The 16,354-nt window shown below is 36.3% G+C and overlaps 1 protein-coding gene and 1 pseudogene across 1 annotated transcript in view; one reads left to right on the top strand and one right to left on the bottom strand.

Moving 5' to 3' along the window:
- The window catches only part of Oxct1 (3-oxoacid CoA-transferase 1), a 140,391-nt gene that overhangs the window by 67,933 nt on the left and 56,104 nt on the right, over positions 1-16,354 (top strand). Inside the window, exons 10-13 of the mRNA XM_047555068.1 lie at positions 1,586-1,680; positions 3,537-3,585; positions 10,294-10,366; positions 11,126-11,201. Coding sequence (XP_047411024.1) covers positions 1,586-1,680; positions 3,537-3,585; positions 10,294-10,366; positions 11,126-11,201 — 293 coding nt within the window. The remainder of the gene's footprint in view (positions 1-1,585; positions 1,681-3,536; positions 3,586-10,293; positions 10,367-11,125; positions 11,202-16,354) is intronic.
- LOC124986608 (60S ribosomal protein L21-like) lies at positions 2,934-3,416 on the bottom strand (annotated as a pseudogene).

Here is a 16,354-nt window from a genome sequence, read left to right as displayed (position 1 = left end):
CCACTGATATTTAAGCACAGGCTACAATACTGACTTTAGATAATAATTTTAATAATAATGACTTGTAAATATTCTTTATTCATTGTTATTATATTGCCTAAGAAAAAAATAAGCAAGTCAGTTCATCTACATGGTCTTTCCATATCACTCACTTTTTCAACATAGACTTCTCTCTCCCTGGTATATGACTTACTAAAAAGTGTTTTAAAAACCAAGAAAAGAGTAGAATATGATGAAGGAATTGAGGCATAAGGCTTGTAATTTGGGTTGCTCTTCTCTGAAAATACCTGTTCTTAAATTACTATCTCAGTGTGTTCTGTGCATGACAAAGTACAAATAGCATTACATTATTTTAGATTGTGATTTGGGAAGAGCTGAACCGAGTAGCTGCCATAATACTTCATAGTCTTACTGCACCTGTGAGATCTGGGTGACCAAGCTGTCCTGCTGGCTTTTGTAGTTTATAATATGGTGCCAACTATAAATTTTATTTTTTCTAGAAATTTTATTTTTTCTAGTTGTGATTCATAAAGATTTCGCTGTACATGGAATCTCATCTGAGTGCCATTATTATTTGTACTAATTCTGGAGAGATCTTGGGTGTGCTGTGATGGTGAACAGCAGTGCACAGCAGTTCTTGGCAGTGTGAATGCCTCTAAGCTACTCGGCCTGCCTGTGAGAAGCAGACCTCCGCACCAGGGCCTGTGAGTCAGGCCTGACCCTGCTTTGATCATTTAAGGGAGAACATTCAACACCCTCAATTAGTTCTTTGATGCCCTTTTTGTAGTTACTTTTTTATCTGGCCTCAGGTGTGTTTGTGAAATGTACCTCCCTCTCCACCTTCCCCTGTGTCTTCCAGACAATTCAGTCACTATTGAATGTCACCATGGTGCCCCAAAGGATTGATACACTTTAGGCAGACATTTTGACCTTGCCAGAAAACTTTTTGAAAATCTAAAAATAGTATCCCCTCTTTAGAATATAAAATCATCTTTATTTTTAATGATAGTTTTATAGAGTGAAAATAATGTTTAAATGAAGGTCAAACCTTGTATAATAATACATCAGTCATGATACGTCATGATGGCACATGCCTGTAATCCTGGCTACTCTAAGGCTGAGGCAGGAAGATTACAAGTTCAAGGCCAGCCTTAGCAACTTTGTGAGATCCTGTCTCAAAATAATCAAAGAAAAAGGAATGGGGTTGTAGCTCAGTGGTCCAGAGCACCCTGGGTTCAGTTCCCAGTACCAAAAAGACCTCAAAAACGAAAAATATTAATGAAAATAAAAAGTGTCTAACACACTTTTGTTAAATTGACCTCTTGTCTGGCTTCTGAAATTACCCCTTTGATATCTTTGTGGGAAAGCACATCACTGTTATTGAGAAAGCTGTGACTAATTAGAGATTTTCTTTTTGGAAAATTACAAACAAGTGCCCAGAGGGTGATTAGAGAATATATGCAGTTATTACATTCACAGCAAGTTCCCTTTTAAAAAGGATTCTATTCAGATTTATATGTACAGAAGTTTTATGGCATGATCTCTCTACCTTTGATATGTTGGGCCTTAACATCTTCTTTTCTAGCTAACTTGGGCATAGGAATCCCTCTTCTGGCCAGCAACTTCATCAGCCCAAATATGACTGTTCATCTTCAAAGTGAAAATGGAGTCCTGGGTTTGGTAAGATGGAAATTAAAGTTTTCTTAATTATGAACTATTACAAGGCTTGTTTATTGTTTGCCATTTTTACAATATTTCCCATCTTTTACTTCTCAGTAGACTTTAATTATTAATGCAATAAAAATTGTACTTATATGGGACATGTATATCCAGTACATAAAATTTAATTAAATAATGATCATGGGCATCTAGTTGATATTGATTGAGGCAATAATCATGACCATTTTCAAAGACATAAGAATGTTGTATATCTGAATAAAAGCAGACTCCTCTTGAAGTCAAAAGCTTACATTTAAAAAAAAAATTGTTCTTTTTACATATACATGACAGTAAAAGGTTTACATTTTTAAGATAATTAGAGTTTGCCTAGAGTGGTTAACTCCTTATTTTGAAGAAAAGGGAAATAAATTTATGTGAATTATCCATAGCCAACATTTAAAGGCAAATTCACATAGGTCTCAAACACTAGTTGGCCACTTCAGTTTATAGTATAAATTTTTGATTCTTCTTTTGAAGGTATGTAAAAACTTTCATAGCAAATATTTCTTATTCTTCACCTTATATTACAGCTCTTTTTTCTCCCTTTTTGTTTAGTTTAGTATATGTTATTTTATAAAACTAATTGCCCCTTTTGAGTAATTAGAATTGCTTTATAAAAATATGTACAGAATTGGCTAGGGGTGTAGTTCAGTGTTAGAGCACTTTACTAGCCTGGCCATGGGTTCAATCCCAGCATTTTAAAAAAAAAAAAAAAATTAGCTGAGAATAACTGGGTAAAAGAACATAAGGATATCTCAGTTTAGATGTAGAGAAACATAACATTAAAACCACCAGTTCAGGTTCTTTTAGTGCTGCATATCAGAAGGCTGAAGCTGCCTTCATTCTTCTAGCCAAATAATGTATCTCTGTAGTTGATGTTTATTGATCCTACCGGAAAGGTTTAATGAATAACATTGGCTGCATTATAGGTTTTAAATATTTTTTTTGTTTTATTGACATATAATAGCATAGATTTTCTTTAAAACTGGTAATTTTTAGAAAATATTTTTCATTAGCCCAGTCACAACTATTGTGTAGAAAAGACTAATCGATATGAAAAACAGAGCTAGGAAAACACTGGAGTTATTTTAAGAGAATCACTTCACATCTTTCAATGATAACTCCTAGGGCTTTAGGGAAGTTATTTATTTATTTATTTATTTATTTATTTTTCACTTTTAAAGTTCACAGGCTTTTATTTTTTTTTACATTTATTATGCCATAAATTCATAGGAAATAGTTTCCAGCAGCTCAGGCTCCTTTCCATTTGTTCTCACAAAACGTGCTTCTCTGGGTAGAGCAGGCTGGTGTTTCAGCTGAACCCAGGTACCTTTCTCTTTGGCTTCCTTCTTTTTCTGATCATTTTCCTTCACACGTTTCAGGAAGCTGTCTCGGCTCTTAGAGTGTTTATGCTCAATACGCACATTAATTCTCTTGGCAAGAATCTTGCCCTTAACTTGCTTATTCACAACAATGCCAACAGCATGCTGGGTAACGTCGTAGACTCTCCCAGTTTTGCTATGTTATCATTTATGGGGCTTTCCTTTTTGAACAGTACCCATTCCCTTAATGTCTACAATATCACCTTTCTTGTAGATTTGCATATATGTGGCCAAAGGAACAACTCCATGTTTTCTAAAAGACCTAGAGAACATATATCGGGTTCCTCTCCTCTTTCCCTTTGTGTTCGTCATTTTGGCAAATTAGTGGAAGATGGCGGTTCTGACCAAAAGGCTGGAAGTTATTTAAATTATAGTTTTAGTATGTGATTCTGGAAAATCTTCTTTTCCTAACTGACTGTGTGCTATATTTGACAGGGTCCATATCCATTTCAACATGAAGTTGATGCAGATCTAATCAATGCAGGTAAACTCATTTATTACATGTTTTCCAGCACCTCTTTGCTATTAACTTAGTTCTGTGCTAAACAACAGCAAGGACTTGTACTCAGTTCTTTGTTTCTTCTTGGAGAGTCCTCCACCCCATGTACCACTGGCAGGGGTGAGTTAAACCTTTCTAGTCCCTCTTTGAGACCTCTCATCCAGGGCTAAGATAAAGGAGGAAGTGCAGGAGGCAGCACGTGTAATGGAAAAGCTTGGTGGTTCACATAAGGCCTTGCCTATGACTGAAGAACACTCTCCAAGGGGATGACTGAGTAGAGTTAACAGAAATGATAATTTACAAGTATGGACAGGATTCAGGGAAACCCAGAAAGGATGATAAAATCCTACAGGGGGTTATTGTCACCTCTAGGTCTTAAGGGGCAGTAATAAAAGAGGCCCCTAACAGGAAATGTGGTCTGTGATCAACAAGCAGCAGCCTGGTGGGATGAAAGTCTCTTGTGCTGGGTCTTCTGCCTGAACCTCCCTTTGGCAAATCCCAAGTTGAAATAGGCAAGACTTCTCTGAATGGAGAATGTGGGAGTGGATTCATAGTAGCCGAAAGAAAAGGCCTAATGCACTGGGGCCTTTGTTGTAGGTGATTCTCACTGTCCTCTAGTCCTTATGGGACTGAGACAGCATCCTCCACAGGACAGCATTGCTTAAGGATGTGCTCTGCCCCAGAGCTTATTTGCTCCTTTGCTCCTGTAATCAGGTGCGCTGCCTGCTGTCATCTGTCTGTTATTTGACTGGGATATAGAACCACATCTTTCAGCAGCCCAGAGGAAGAACAGGTCAAGCCTGTGCTTGAGCCAACACTGCCATTGTGTTGGGGCTGCAGCTCATCTTTGGGACTCCCCATTATAAGCTAAATTCTATACTCTAGCCTTATTTTCTTTTTTTTATTCTACCCCCACATTCTTCCTTTGCACTTAAAACTAGTATTTGTAAATCTCAAAAGTAATGTGATCTGAATATAAAAGCCAGCTGCCAAGTAGAATTGATGTTTGATTCTTGGAGTTTTTGGAAGTAATACAGCTTCTGGTTGAATAGTTGAATTAGTTAACACGACTCAACTCTGAAAGACTCACTGTGATAAAGCAATGACATTTAACCAAGGCTGTAATTTAATTGTACTGTACCCTTTAGCAATAGTTCATTGATCTGTGAAAATATTTGCTGCTTGGTTTAATTAATTTATGATGTTAGGGAATTATTTGCAAAATGAATAACTCCATTTTCCAGATTTCAGGCTCAAGTTCAAAAGACCCATTTTTCCTGGAAAAATAGTTTTCAGTATCATTGTTGGATGGTAGATGGTAGATGTTTCTGAGTCCACTGAGCTTAAAAGTAGCTCAGTCCTAATGAAGCCACCAGTTTTATATTGTAACTTCTGAAATACCGCATACAATCTTAAACTATTTTGTAAAACAAGGATTCATTGGTAATGAGAAACCAAGCTGCAAATCAGTTTAGTAATATTCTCTCACTGTAGTCCTTTTGGGGATTTTTGTTGCTTTTGATTTTGGTGCTATTTAAAATAGAGAGGAGTTTTTTTTGTTTGTTTGTTTGTTTTTTGTTTTGGTACCAGGGATTGAACCCATGGGTGCTTAACCACTGAGTCATATCTCCAGCCCTTTTTTCTTTTTTATTTCAGACAGCGTCTCACTAAGTTGCTGAGGCCTTGCTAAGTTACTGAGGTTGGCCTTGAATCTGCAATTCTCTTGTCTCAGCCTCCTAATCCTCTGGGATTACAAGCATATGCCACTGTACCTGGCAGAAATTTTGAGTTAGAGAACCTAGAATATAAATTGATGATTTCCTAAAGTCCCCAAATTACCTGGAAATTACTTGAAAGATCAACCCATTGTTTGGGTTAGTTTACTTTTATATAAATCTCTTAGATTGGGTTAATTTACTTTTATATAAATCCCTTTGAATGAATACAAAGAGATATTTTTCTGGTTATAGTTGTTATGATTTTGAAATTAAAATTTCAAAATAATAATAGAATTATTTCCAAGGATCTCTTTCTAAATAATAGTCTCACATGGTTATCTAAAAATGAATTACACTGGGTTAGTACCATATGGCTCTTTTATGTGTGTTATACCATTTGAACCTCAAGTGAAATTTGTTACACAGATTGGGAAATTGAAGCCCAGAAAAGGGAAATGGTGTGCTCCACTAACATTGCAGGGACTGAACTCCCAGTCTCCTGCTCCTGCTCCTTGACCTCTGTCTCTTTACACTGAGAATTGCCTGCTGATAACCCGACTTTTATGGAGGTGCAGACAGCAGTTCTTAGAACATTTCAAGAGTCCTGTGTTTTGAAATTTTTACTAAGTCTCAGGTTTTTGCTTCTATCTTAATGTGTATTTTACATCTTTCTCCATTTCTTAATGCTATTTTCTTATTTTGAGATTAATGTTTTTTTAAATGATTTATCTTTCATTAAAATTGCCTTCAAAAACCATGTTAATCTCATGGCCTGCCCTACCTTCTACTTTCTGCAGTAGTAGTTTTTAATGAATTTGGGGCGGGGATGTGGTTTTGCCCCCCTGGGGACCTTTGGCAATGTCAAGACATTTTTGATTGTCATGCTTGGGGGAAGAAATGGGATCTTGTAGGTAGTGACCAGAGATACTGCTAAACATCCTACAATGATGAGACTATCCACTTTGTGGATACCCCTCAAAGTTATCCAGCCCCAAAGGTCAGTAGTGTCAGAAAGGAGCAACTGCATTAGAGGTATCCGGACCACATCTGAAGAATCATAGCCCAGCAGGCTCAAGTTGCACAGCATCTTACATTTCTCTAATGATTGCACCCAGCCTTTGCAACCTTCCATTTCACCACATTCAACAGGGACGTCTTGTCTGCTCACCCTGGACTGCTGAGGAGGTCCTTATCATGTCTCATAACTTTCCTTCTTGCATACCTTTGCTCCTACTGTGCCCTTCACCAGGCAACTTTATTTTACCACCTTCCTTTTTCATCCCTATCTCCCTACTAGTAATTTGGTATCAAAATGCATTACATCCATCCTTCGAATTTCAGCTCATATTCCTTTTCTAATCCTTCTGTAGCTCAAAAATGTCCTTCCCCAAGCCTGAGTCTCCAACATATCTGGTGTCTTTCTCATAAGCACACCATATTTTTCCTTGTAATTATTTGTCTGTGTCTGCCTCTCTTGCTGGATAGTAGGCTCCTTTTGCTTAGGGCATTAGTTCTTCATGGCCCCAGACCCCACAGCCTCAGCATCACCAGGGACTTTTTAGGAAGGAAATTCTTAGCGCCCACCGCACACCTACTGATTTAGAAACTCTAGTAATTTGGTACAACACTCATCTGCATTTTTATAAGCCTTTTGTGTGACTCTGATGGGTGCTCAAGTTTGAGAATTAATAGTTTAGGGTAGCTGAATTGTGTTCATAATGTTGTTCAAGGCTTATAGTATATATTTACTCCCTGTTGAGCGAGTGATCCGTTAAATTATGGTCAGGGATAACTAGGAAATCAAGTCACTCCATTGACCAAATATTATGAAAATATTCAGATTTACTTATAGAAAAATTGAAAGAGTCAGAAATAATTCAGGAATAACTAAATAAGAAAAGTCATCATCATTTATGTTGATTTTCTTACCGGTTATTGTTATATATCTTTCCTGGACCAAATTTAAACATTTTATTAGAAAATCATGAATTCAACTTTATAATGTTTATTTTTATTTAGATATAGGATGTTTAAAGATGCCAACAATTCAAACAAACTGAAAATAGAATCAACACATGAACCAGCAGTTCCAATTGAGAATATATATATGGCCAAAGGAAAGGAAATCAATAGGTTGAAGACATCTATCTGTACTCCCATGTTTGTTGCAACATTATTAACAATAACTTTAAAAATGGAAACAACCTAAGTATCTAACAACTTATGAGTAGAAAAAAATAAAATGTGATATGTATGTACAGTGGAATACTATTCAGCCCGAATGGATGAAATTCTGTTGTTTGTGACAAGGGTGGAATTGAAGATCATTATGTTCAGTGAAATAAGCCAGGCACAGAACAGCAAGTACCACATGTTCTGTCATATTGAAATACAAAAAAGCTGATCTGTAGAAGTTGAGAATAGATTAGTGATTACCAGAATCATTTGGGTCAGGGAGGGAGAGATTGATCAGTGAATACTAAGTTAAAGTTAGGACCAAGAAGTTCTGGTGTGCTATTGTACAGTGGGGTGACTGCAGAGACTGTTGATCACAGTAATGTACATTTCAAAAAGCTAGAAGGAAGGATTTTGAATATTTCTATCATAAAGAAGTGGTATTAGAGGAGATAGACATTTAAATACCTTGATTTGAACATTTCACAATGTATGCATGCATTTAAACATCACATAAATGTACATAGTGTGTACATAAAGGTACAGTTTTCATGTAGCAGTTAAGAATCAATTTTAATTGAAAAATTCTGACAATTAACTTTACTTCAAAAACAGACATTCATGAGATGCTAGGATGCTTTTGCAGGGCCTGATAACTGTTTTACTTGAGAGTTATTTTTTGGACTCATTAATGAAATTATGTTACCTAAATCATACAGGGGGAACCAAAAGTCTCCCCCTTGATCTTGACATTTCCAAAGTTTGGGGAACTCTACCTTCTATGTATTATCCGCCAGCGGAACCCTTTGGAAGTTATTGCAGTTTAATACCTAGAAAACAAAGAACCGGAATTTTATGTTTTTTCTCCTTTCTTATTCTACAAATTCTTCCTCCTCGACACTCTACCTCACAGAATGGATAAGGATCTGATTTTATTGGACATAGAAACTGTGTTAGGATAAGGACCAACTGTGTTGTATGCTGAGCTCCCATAGGCCAGTTACAAAACCCCACCATTTAAGCCAGAGCTGCGTCCTATGGTATTTATACCTGGAAGAAAAATGGCATTGTTCCTTCTATAAGTAGGTTTGGCGAGAGGAATGATGATAATGACAATAATACAAGCTGATGTTTTTGGAGCTCTTTCTCCATACCAGACTCTAGAGTAAGGTCTTCACATGGGTTAGATCATTTAATCCCCCAGGTCTTATGTGCCATCTAAAAGTCCTTTCTAACCATACCTGAAAGTGTTTTCCAAAGCTTTTGTTTCATGGTACTTTGAAAAAATGTGAAACTGTTCTTATCATTTAGAATCAAACTTCCTTGGGGAGTAAATATTTCAGCCTAATATAGAGATTTACTCTTTCTCCATACTCATCTAAAATGGAGGAGGATGTTGATAGAAAAGTTGTCTTTCAGCAAGGTGAGAGGCTGGGGTATAGCTGTGTCACACAGCTGGGGATGATCACACCACTCTGGTCCTCGTGTCTGCAGAACCTTTTCTGTGTTCCAGTCTTGGAATCACAGATTTTCTCCCCAGTCTTTCTATCTGCCCTCTTACACCAGGGCCATGTGTAGGGTGTTCTTGGGCAGTTGACTTACCTGTGGCCAAGTGGCATGCGTGTGCTCTTCTGGTGGAATCCAAAAGCTGTTCCTGGGTACCTGAAGCTCCTGAACAGACAGGAAATAGATCACTAGATGAGAACAGCTTAGGCACGAGTCAGGTGATGTTATTAGTAGCGTGGTGACTGAATAAACTCGAAGATTATTTTCCAGCTCTAAACTTTTATTTATTACATGATATAAATTTTATAAGTGCTTTCTAGAGGGTCTCCTAGAAGTCAATATTACATTTTTTGGCATTACCATAGTGCCTGATTATATCAAACCCTGTGGTTTTAGTAGAAACTTATAAGAACAACATTGATCAGAGACAGATGAAAAGAAGAGTGTTCGGATTTAATGGTTTTGAGGAATTAGGCAGGTTATTTCTTTTTTCTTTGATTTTTAAATTTATTTTATATTTATTTTCTCCCCAGCATTATTGAGGTATAATTGACAAATAATAATGATACATATTTAGTGTGTAACAGGTGATGATTTGATGCATATATACTTTATGAAATGATTACCACAATCAAGTTAATTAACGTATCTGTCACCTCACAGTTATATTTTTTCTTTGGTGGGAACATTTCCTCTCTAAGCAAGTTTCATGTACGCATGCAGTGTTATTAGCTATAGCCACTGTCCTGTACTTATTCATCTTGAAACTGAAAGTTATTTGTTGGTTTTAAAAAAAAATTAAAAACTGAGGGGCATCTCATATTCCCTTCAAAATGATATTTCTTCTTCTATTCATAATTATTCCATCAGCTCTTTCCTCTGGTGACTTCTAGTAGCATTGAATTATGACAGCATCTTGCCAGAATTCCCTCATTCCTACGAACTTTTTGCAGTGACTTATGAAGGGAATGGGTGGTGAGAGACTGGACAGATATAGACATTAAAGGGTGCATTGCCTATAATAATACCACTGAAAGTCGGTTTACTTTTTGACCACCTTGCAGGGGCAATGCTGAACAATACTGGTGACAAAATACCCCTCTTCACAGGCTGGACAGTTCCCACTGTGTCCCTCCACCCCATGCCACTGCATTTGGTAAAGGGAGCATACTTTTTTTTTTTTTTGAAAACAGAGAAGATTCAGACATTTCCATCTAAAATGCTACTCTCCAAGTCTAATAGTCTTTTCTTACTTTTTTTTTTTTTTTTTAATCCTTCTTTTGTTTGTGTTTAGGCAAGGAAACAGTTACTGTTCTTCCAGGAGCCTCGTTTTTCTCCAGCGATGAGTCATTCGCAATGATTAGAGGGTATGTAATAACGGAGCCCCTCATGTTTCACACAGTGTGGAAGGAGCTGAGTCATCCCCTGAGCGTGTGAGCAAGGCTCTGAGACAGCCCCACTTCTCAGCCAGAGAAACACTCAAGGCTTTTTTGGCTGCAAGAAGATGTGAGATTATTCCCACTGAGGGTTGGGCATTGAAATATGCAGCCCAGGGCTGGGGTTATAGCTCAGTGGAAGAGCGCTTGCCCAGCACATGCAAGGCACTGGGTCCAGTTCTCAGCACCTCATATAAATAAATAAAATAAAAGACCATGGACAACTAAAAAAATATTTTAAAAAAAGAAATATGCAGCCCACTGTTATGAAAAGAATTCTCAAAATGGAACTGTATCTTTGTGCCAACTCCATTGAAATCAACTTTTCTGAGGTCTTTTCTGAGGATCTCTACATTTTCTTCAGATTGTGTATTTACTTTCTAGCTACTGATTGGCTTCAAATGGAGTTAAATTCTCCCTCACCAAAGGAAACAAATTCACTGTGCACACCTGTGTTTAGTTTGTTTTTGGAGACAGTATAGGCTATAATTTTTTTTTTTTCAAAGAACTCTTAATGGTTATTTCTCTGCATCAACTTGGAAGCTAATCTATTTAGAAATCAGTTGTGGAGAAAGGAAAAGCAAATGTGTTTTGTGGGGGGATAGAGGTATTTTAATTGCTGGCAATTTCAAACAAAGGAGACAAAAAACTTGCGAAGTTTGCTTTATATGTCCTCTTTTTCTTTCTCAGGGGTCATGTTGATCTAACAATGCTAGGAGCAATGCAGGTTTCCAAATATGGTGACCTGGCTAACTGGATGATACCTGTAAGTAGATACTTCTGTTTTCCTTTTTAATTGTGCTTGGGTAAGAATAATTATTTTTCAACTATTGAGGAAAAAAGATTTCAAATTGCTATGAGACTACAATATAATTGTTTAAAAAGAGATAAATGCTTTGTATATATTTCTTGTTGGAATCAAATTTTTATTAAGCAAGCACTGAGAAGTATTCCATGTTTCCAGTTTACTATACAGTTTAGACTTAAAATAGGCAAGGTTAGGGCCAAAGTCATATTTTTTTCTTTTAGAGAAAACAGAGTTGGGAAAGATTAAAAATATTGGGTTCATTATATTCTGATGAGACTAAGAAATAACAAATATTTATTATAACTAATATTTTATAATAGGACAACTAATAAATTCATTAATTTTATGTTGATTCTATTTTTATTCTTCACAGTGATTAAAATCCTCTCTTGATTGGGTTTGTGACCCCATAACGAATCAGTCACATTGACTTCTATTATGGAATGCAAACTCTGTGATACTTAAACATGCATGTGAAATGCAAACTGTTTTCATTTAACAATGACCTAAATCAAGGAAGAAAACTCTTAAGAGTTACCTTTGGAAAAAGGACTGTAATCAGTAACTTAATTCATAAGTGCTGTTCATTATATTCCAGGTTGTTATTTTCTGATTACATACATGGAAATAACAGTGGATCTGTGTCCATGATTATGAGCTCATTTTGGCTGGTAGCTTAGGTTTCTCTTTGTGTGTGTGCTTAAGGATTTCTGTGTGTTTCTTAATAGCATCAGCTAAAAGGAATCTTGTTAAATAACCAAGGCTGGCATTCTATGATTTTCCAATTTGTTTTTTGAAATCTCTTTGATATTTTGTAATAATTTTTTGAGGAAGGTTGATTAACATAGTTGATAACAATTTTAGTGATCATGTTAGTTTAGTCATGTAGATCTAATATGACCTAAAATATTATTACAGTTTTAGTAATTATTAAGCCCTGATTCTCAAACTTTTTGCTTATTGGACTCAATCACGTTGGATATTTAAAAAATATTGATGCCTAGATTCCAACCCCAGACTTTCCAATTTAATTATCTGAGATGTAGCCTGGGTACTGGGTGGTTTACAACAACCTAGGTAACACCAGTATGTGAACAAGTCTGGAAGCAAGCACATTACAGAATAATCACAATTCACTAGTGTTTAAAATACAAAGGAAAAATACCAGGGACTCAACAATACTCAATTCTTAGCAAATCATGGATTATATTGCTATTTGAGTTGTAAAAATATTTGTCATAAAAGTTGATCATTCTAATTAAGCTATGATTATAAGAGTTGGCAGCTTTTGGTGTATTCAAAAGAAACAGAGTGGGACTCCTGAGCATCATAATAGGTCAGACGGATAGTTTCTGGGACTGCTTATTGGTTCAGGAAATTGTAGTGTATTTCTGTTTTTCAAATTTTAGAAAAAGGCAGTATGGGCAGTAGAAGGAGAGTAGGAAGGCAAGCCCTGCTGGTTTTTTTCCCCCACTCTACCAGTAATCAAGGTATGACTTGAACATAGCACTTAAGCTCTTTGGGTTAAAGCATCCTCATCTGTAAAATGGTTTGAGACTAGATGATTTTCTGGGTCATGTCTGGCTCTCCTAAGATAGTGGTTAAGAACAAGGACCCTGTAGTGATATAAATCTGAGTAGAAATCCTATTTTTGCCACTTGCTGTTAGTGTAACTTGAGCTCATCTGTAAAATATGGATGAAAGAGTAGTACCTGCTTATAGGGCTATATAAAAGAATACATGGGGAAATGCATACTGGGTACATGTCTCTGAGCTTGACACATATATATGGTTAATAAGTGGGATATTATTCTGATCAGGAGAGGTTTGAAATACCTGGCAGAGAAGGGAATAGCATTGGTTACTGTAAAGAGAAGCAGAAGGGTTTTTAATTTGTCTGTTTCTCTGGACTAATGTTTTGTTTTAAGTCAATTTGCACAGTGGTCCTGGGCAGTACAACAGAAAATGTTCAACAGGCTCTTCCTTTCAGAGAACTTGAGCATCTCTAAAAAGTTGGTATATGTAAGATTTGTCTATATTATGGTTCAGCACTCTGGGTGGATAGAAGCTGTTCTAGTGAGATGCACTATGTGATTGTCACTTGTAAGGCTTTCCTATGTGTATCATATTTTATATATTCTTCTAAGATTCCTGTGAATGATTAAAACATCAGTGTTTGTTAATTTGTAATTTTCTTAATGCAATTTGGAACTCATGAGTTTCTGAAGGAACAGAAAGAGTAGAGTGATGCTGGGGAACTCTGGAGCATCCTGAAGGAACATCATTATGATCCAAGAAAAATGGAGATGAAAGCATTCATCTATCTGGAAGGAGGGGGTGAGGGTTAGGGTATGTCAGTTCTGATTGTCATTTCTTTTTTTTCTTTTAGTAACTGCTAATCTCTTCCTGACTTCTTTGCATGTGATGCACAGTGTATCTTTTTATTCTTTGGAACTAAGGATAGCTTCCCTGTCAAGACCATGAGGTTTAGTTTAGAAGAGATCTGATTTGAATTTCAGCTCTACCCCTTATAAATTATATGATCTGAAACACATGTTTTTGCTGAGATTAAGTGAGAAAAGAATGAAAAGTGAAGCACTGCAGCACTCCATAAATAGTGGCTATTATTTTCATCTTCTTTAATGCTTTATTGCTTAACATTAAAGAGGGAGCGTCTGCCTAAAAATGCACCAGTGTGAGCAAGATGATTTTGTGGGAGCCAGTTCAACCTGTGTATCCTAGGTTCCTATTCTAGAATCGAAAATTAAACCCTTTGAGAATACATCTCTTGCTTTTGTTGGTCATAGATAAGATATATAGCCTATCCTCCCTAAAGAGCTTCAGCAGACAATCTATTTCTATTTGTTCTGAAGATTTATGTTGATTTATAAAATTTAGATATATTTTTATTGCAAGATTTGACAGTCAAGAAGCTGGAAAGTTCATCTTTATTACATCATTTTTCATTTCCTTTTATCTTTCTATGGAGTTTAATAATTTTTCAATGGTTGTATAAGCCTTGGATTCTCAGCATCCTGACATCACCATCAATCATTACATCGTCATATTACAATACACATTAAACCTTTAAGACAAGCAAACGGTGTGGATGCTATCCATCTTACTTTTCAACAGCTTCTTAGTGTGCAGCATTGGTCCCACATACACAGATTTTTAACAGTTTTTTTTTTTTTTTTTTTCCTGAGCATCTCAAAAAGGAAAATTTGACAAAATAGTAGTTCATTCCTTCAAGTTCCCTGCTTAGCATGATGGTGATAATGGTAAAACCCCAGATGAGCTAAGAAAAGGTGGGAAGATGTGTAATCCACAGAATCTACATTCAGATCTGCTCTGCTGCCTTCCTAGTTCCTATTTTTGGAAAACAGCTGGCGTAGATTACTGACTGCTGAAGGGAAGCAGATGGTATGATCTGTAAGGGAGATGGCACTGAACATGTGAAATAACAGGCCACTGGACAGAGCAGCCATACACAAGTGGTACTGAGCAAGGGCCCTCTCTTTACCTGTAGAAAGGGTTGAATTGAGGCATTCCTGAGATGAAGGAGAACAGGGCATTTTGGGTATTTGTTTTCCCCTCACATTTTCCATTTTCTGTGTATCTGAAAAGGATAAAACAAATTAATGTTGTATGGATGTATGCTACATGTGTGAGAGCATAAACCTGAATGGGTTCTCTAGAGGGTCCTCTACACATCTGTTTAAAGTAAGCAAAGTCTCTGGTTTTTCTTATTAAACCCCCTAAAACAAGTTTGGTGTTCAAGAGTCATTCTGGTGGGTTAGTTTCATCAACTGTGTAGTTCAGATATTAAATCCAGAGATATAAAAATCCATAGATTATCACAGTTAAGAATGTAGATCTTTAGAATATGTAGAAGAAGATGAGAGGGAGGGGGTTATGAAAAATGGTGGAATCAGACAGACATCATTACCCTATGTACATGTATGATTACATGAATGGTGTGAATCTACATCATGTACAACTATAGAACCGAAATTATGTACCCCATTTGTGTACAATGAATCAAAATGCAATCTGTAAAAAATTAAAAGCTACATAAAAATAATAAAAAAAAGAATGCAAATCTAGATAGAGTTTTAACATATACAAACATATGTCATGTTCATTTGGTCCTAAGGCTCAGGAAAGTACAAACTGTGAGTAAGGAAGAGCAGGGAGAATCAAAGGGAGGGAATGAAATTTTTATCATTATTCAGTAATGTTTTTGCGTTTTTAGTACAATATAGTGAAAAGCACATAGAATTTTGGAATTAGGCACACCTGTACTTACATACTGGTTCTTTTATTTATTGGTGATGTGGTGCATCCTTTTCTCTTCATTCACTCATTTGTCAAATGACAATAATATTTAACTTGTTGCTTGTCCTGGGGATTAAATTAGTTCAATTATTCAACAAGTATTTTTTAACATATGTTAAAGGGCCATGAGCTCCTCTAGGTCTTTTCTGAATTCAACAGTTAACAAAATAGACAAAATTCTTGCATTTGTGGAGTTTATATTCTAGCAGGGGTTGGCAAACTATAGCCCATTTATTGAATCTGGCCCACTGCCCCCCTTTTTTTTTTAATAAATAAAGTTTTATTGGAATACACCTATATCCACTAACTTACATATTGTTTACGGCAACTTTTGTGCTGCAACAACAGAGATGCATAGTTGGAATAAAAACTTGCTGTGGGTTGAGTGTGGCCTCCAAAGTTCATGTGTTGGAAACTTAATCCCCAAGGTAACAGTGTTGGGAGGTGGGACCTACCAAGAGGTGAAGAGGTCATGAAAGTTTTGTCCTCGTGAATGGATTAATGTCATGTTGTGGGAATATGTTAATTTTCTTGAGAATGAATTTGTCATGAACGTGTTTGGCCTCTCTCTTGCTCCCTCTTGCTTGAGCTCTCTTGCTCTTCTGCCTTCCACCCTTGCATGATGCAATAAGAGTCCTCATCAGGGAGACCCTTTTTTTGTTATTGGACTTCCCAACTTCCAGAATTGTAAGAAATACCTATCTGTTCTTTATAAATTACCCAGGTTGAGATATTCTGTTATAGCAATATAAAACAGACTAAGACAAAACTGT

This window comes from Sciurus carolinensis, chromosome 6, assembly GCF_902686445.1.
Source record: "Sciurus carolinensis chromosome 6, mSciCar1.2, whole genome shotgun sequence".
NCBI classification, from domain to species: domain Eukaryota; kingdom Metazoa; phylum Chordata; class Mammalia; order Rodentia; family Sciuridae; genus Sciurus; species Sciurus carolinensis.
This window is presented reverse-complemented; position numbering and strand designations above follow the sequence as displayed.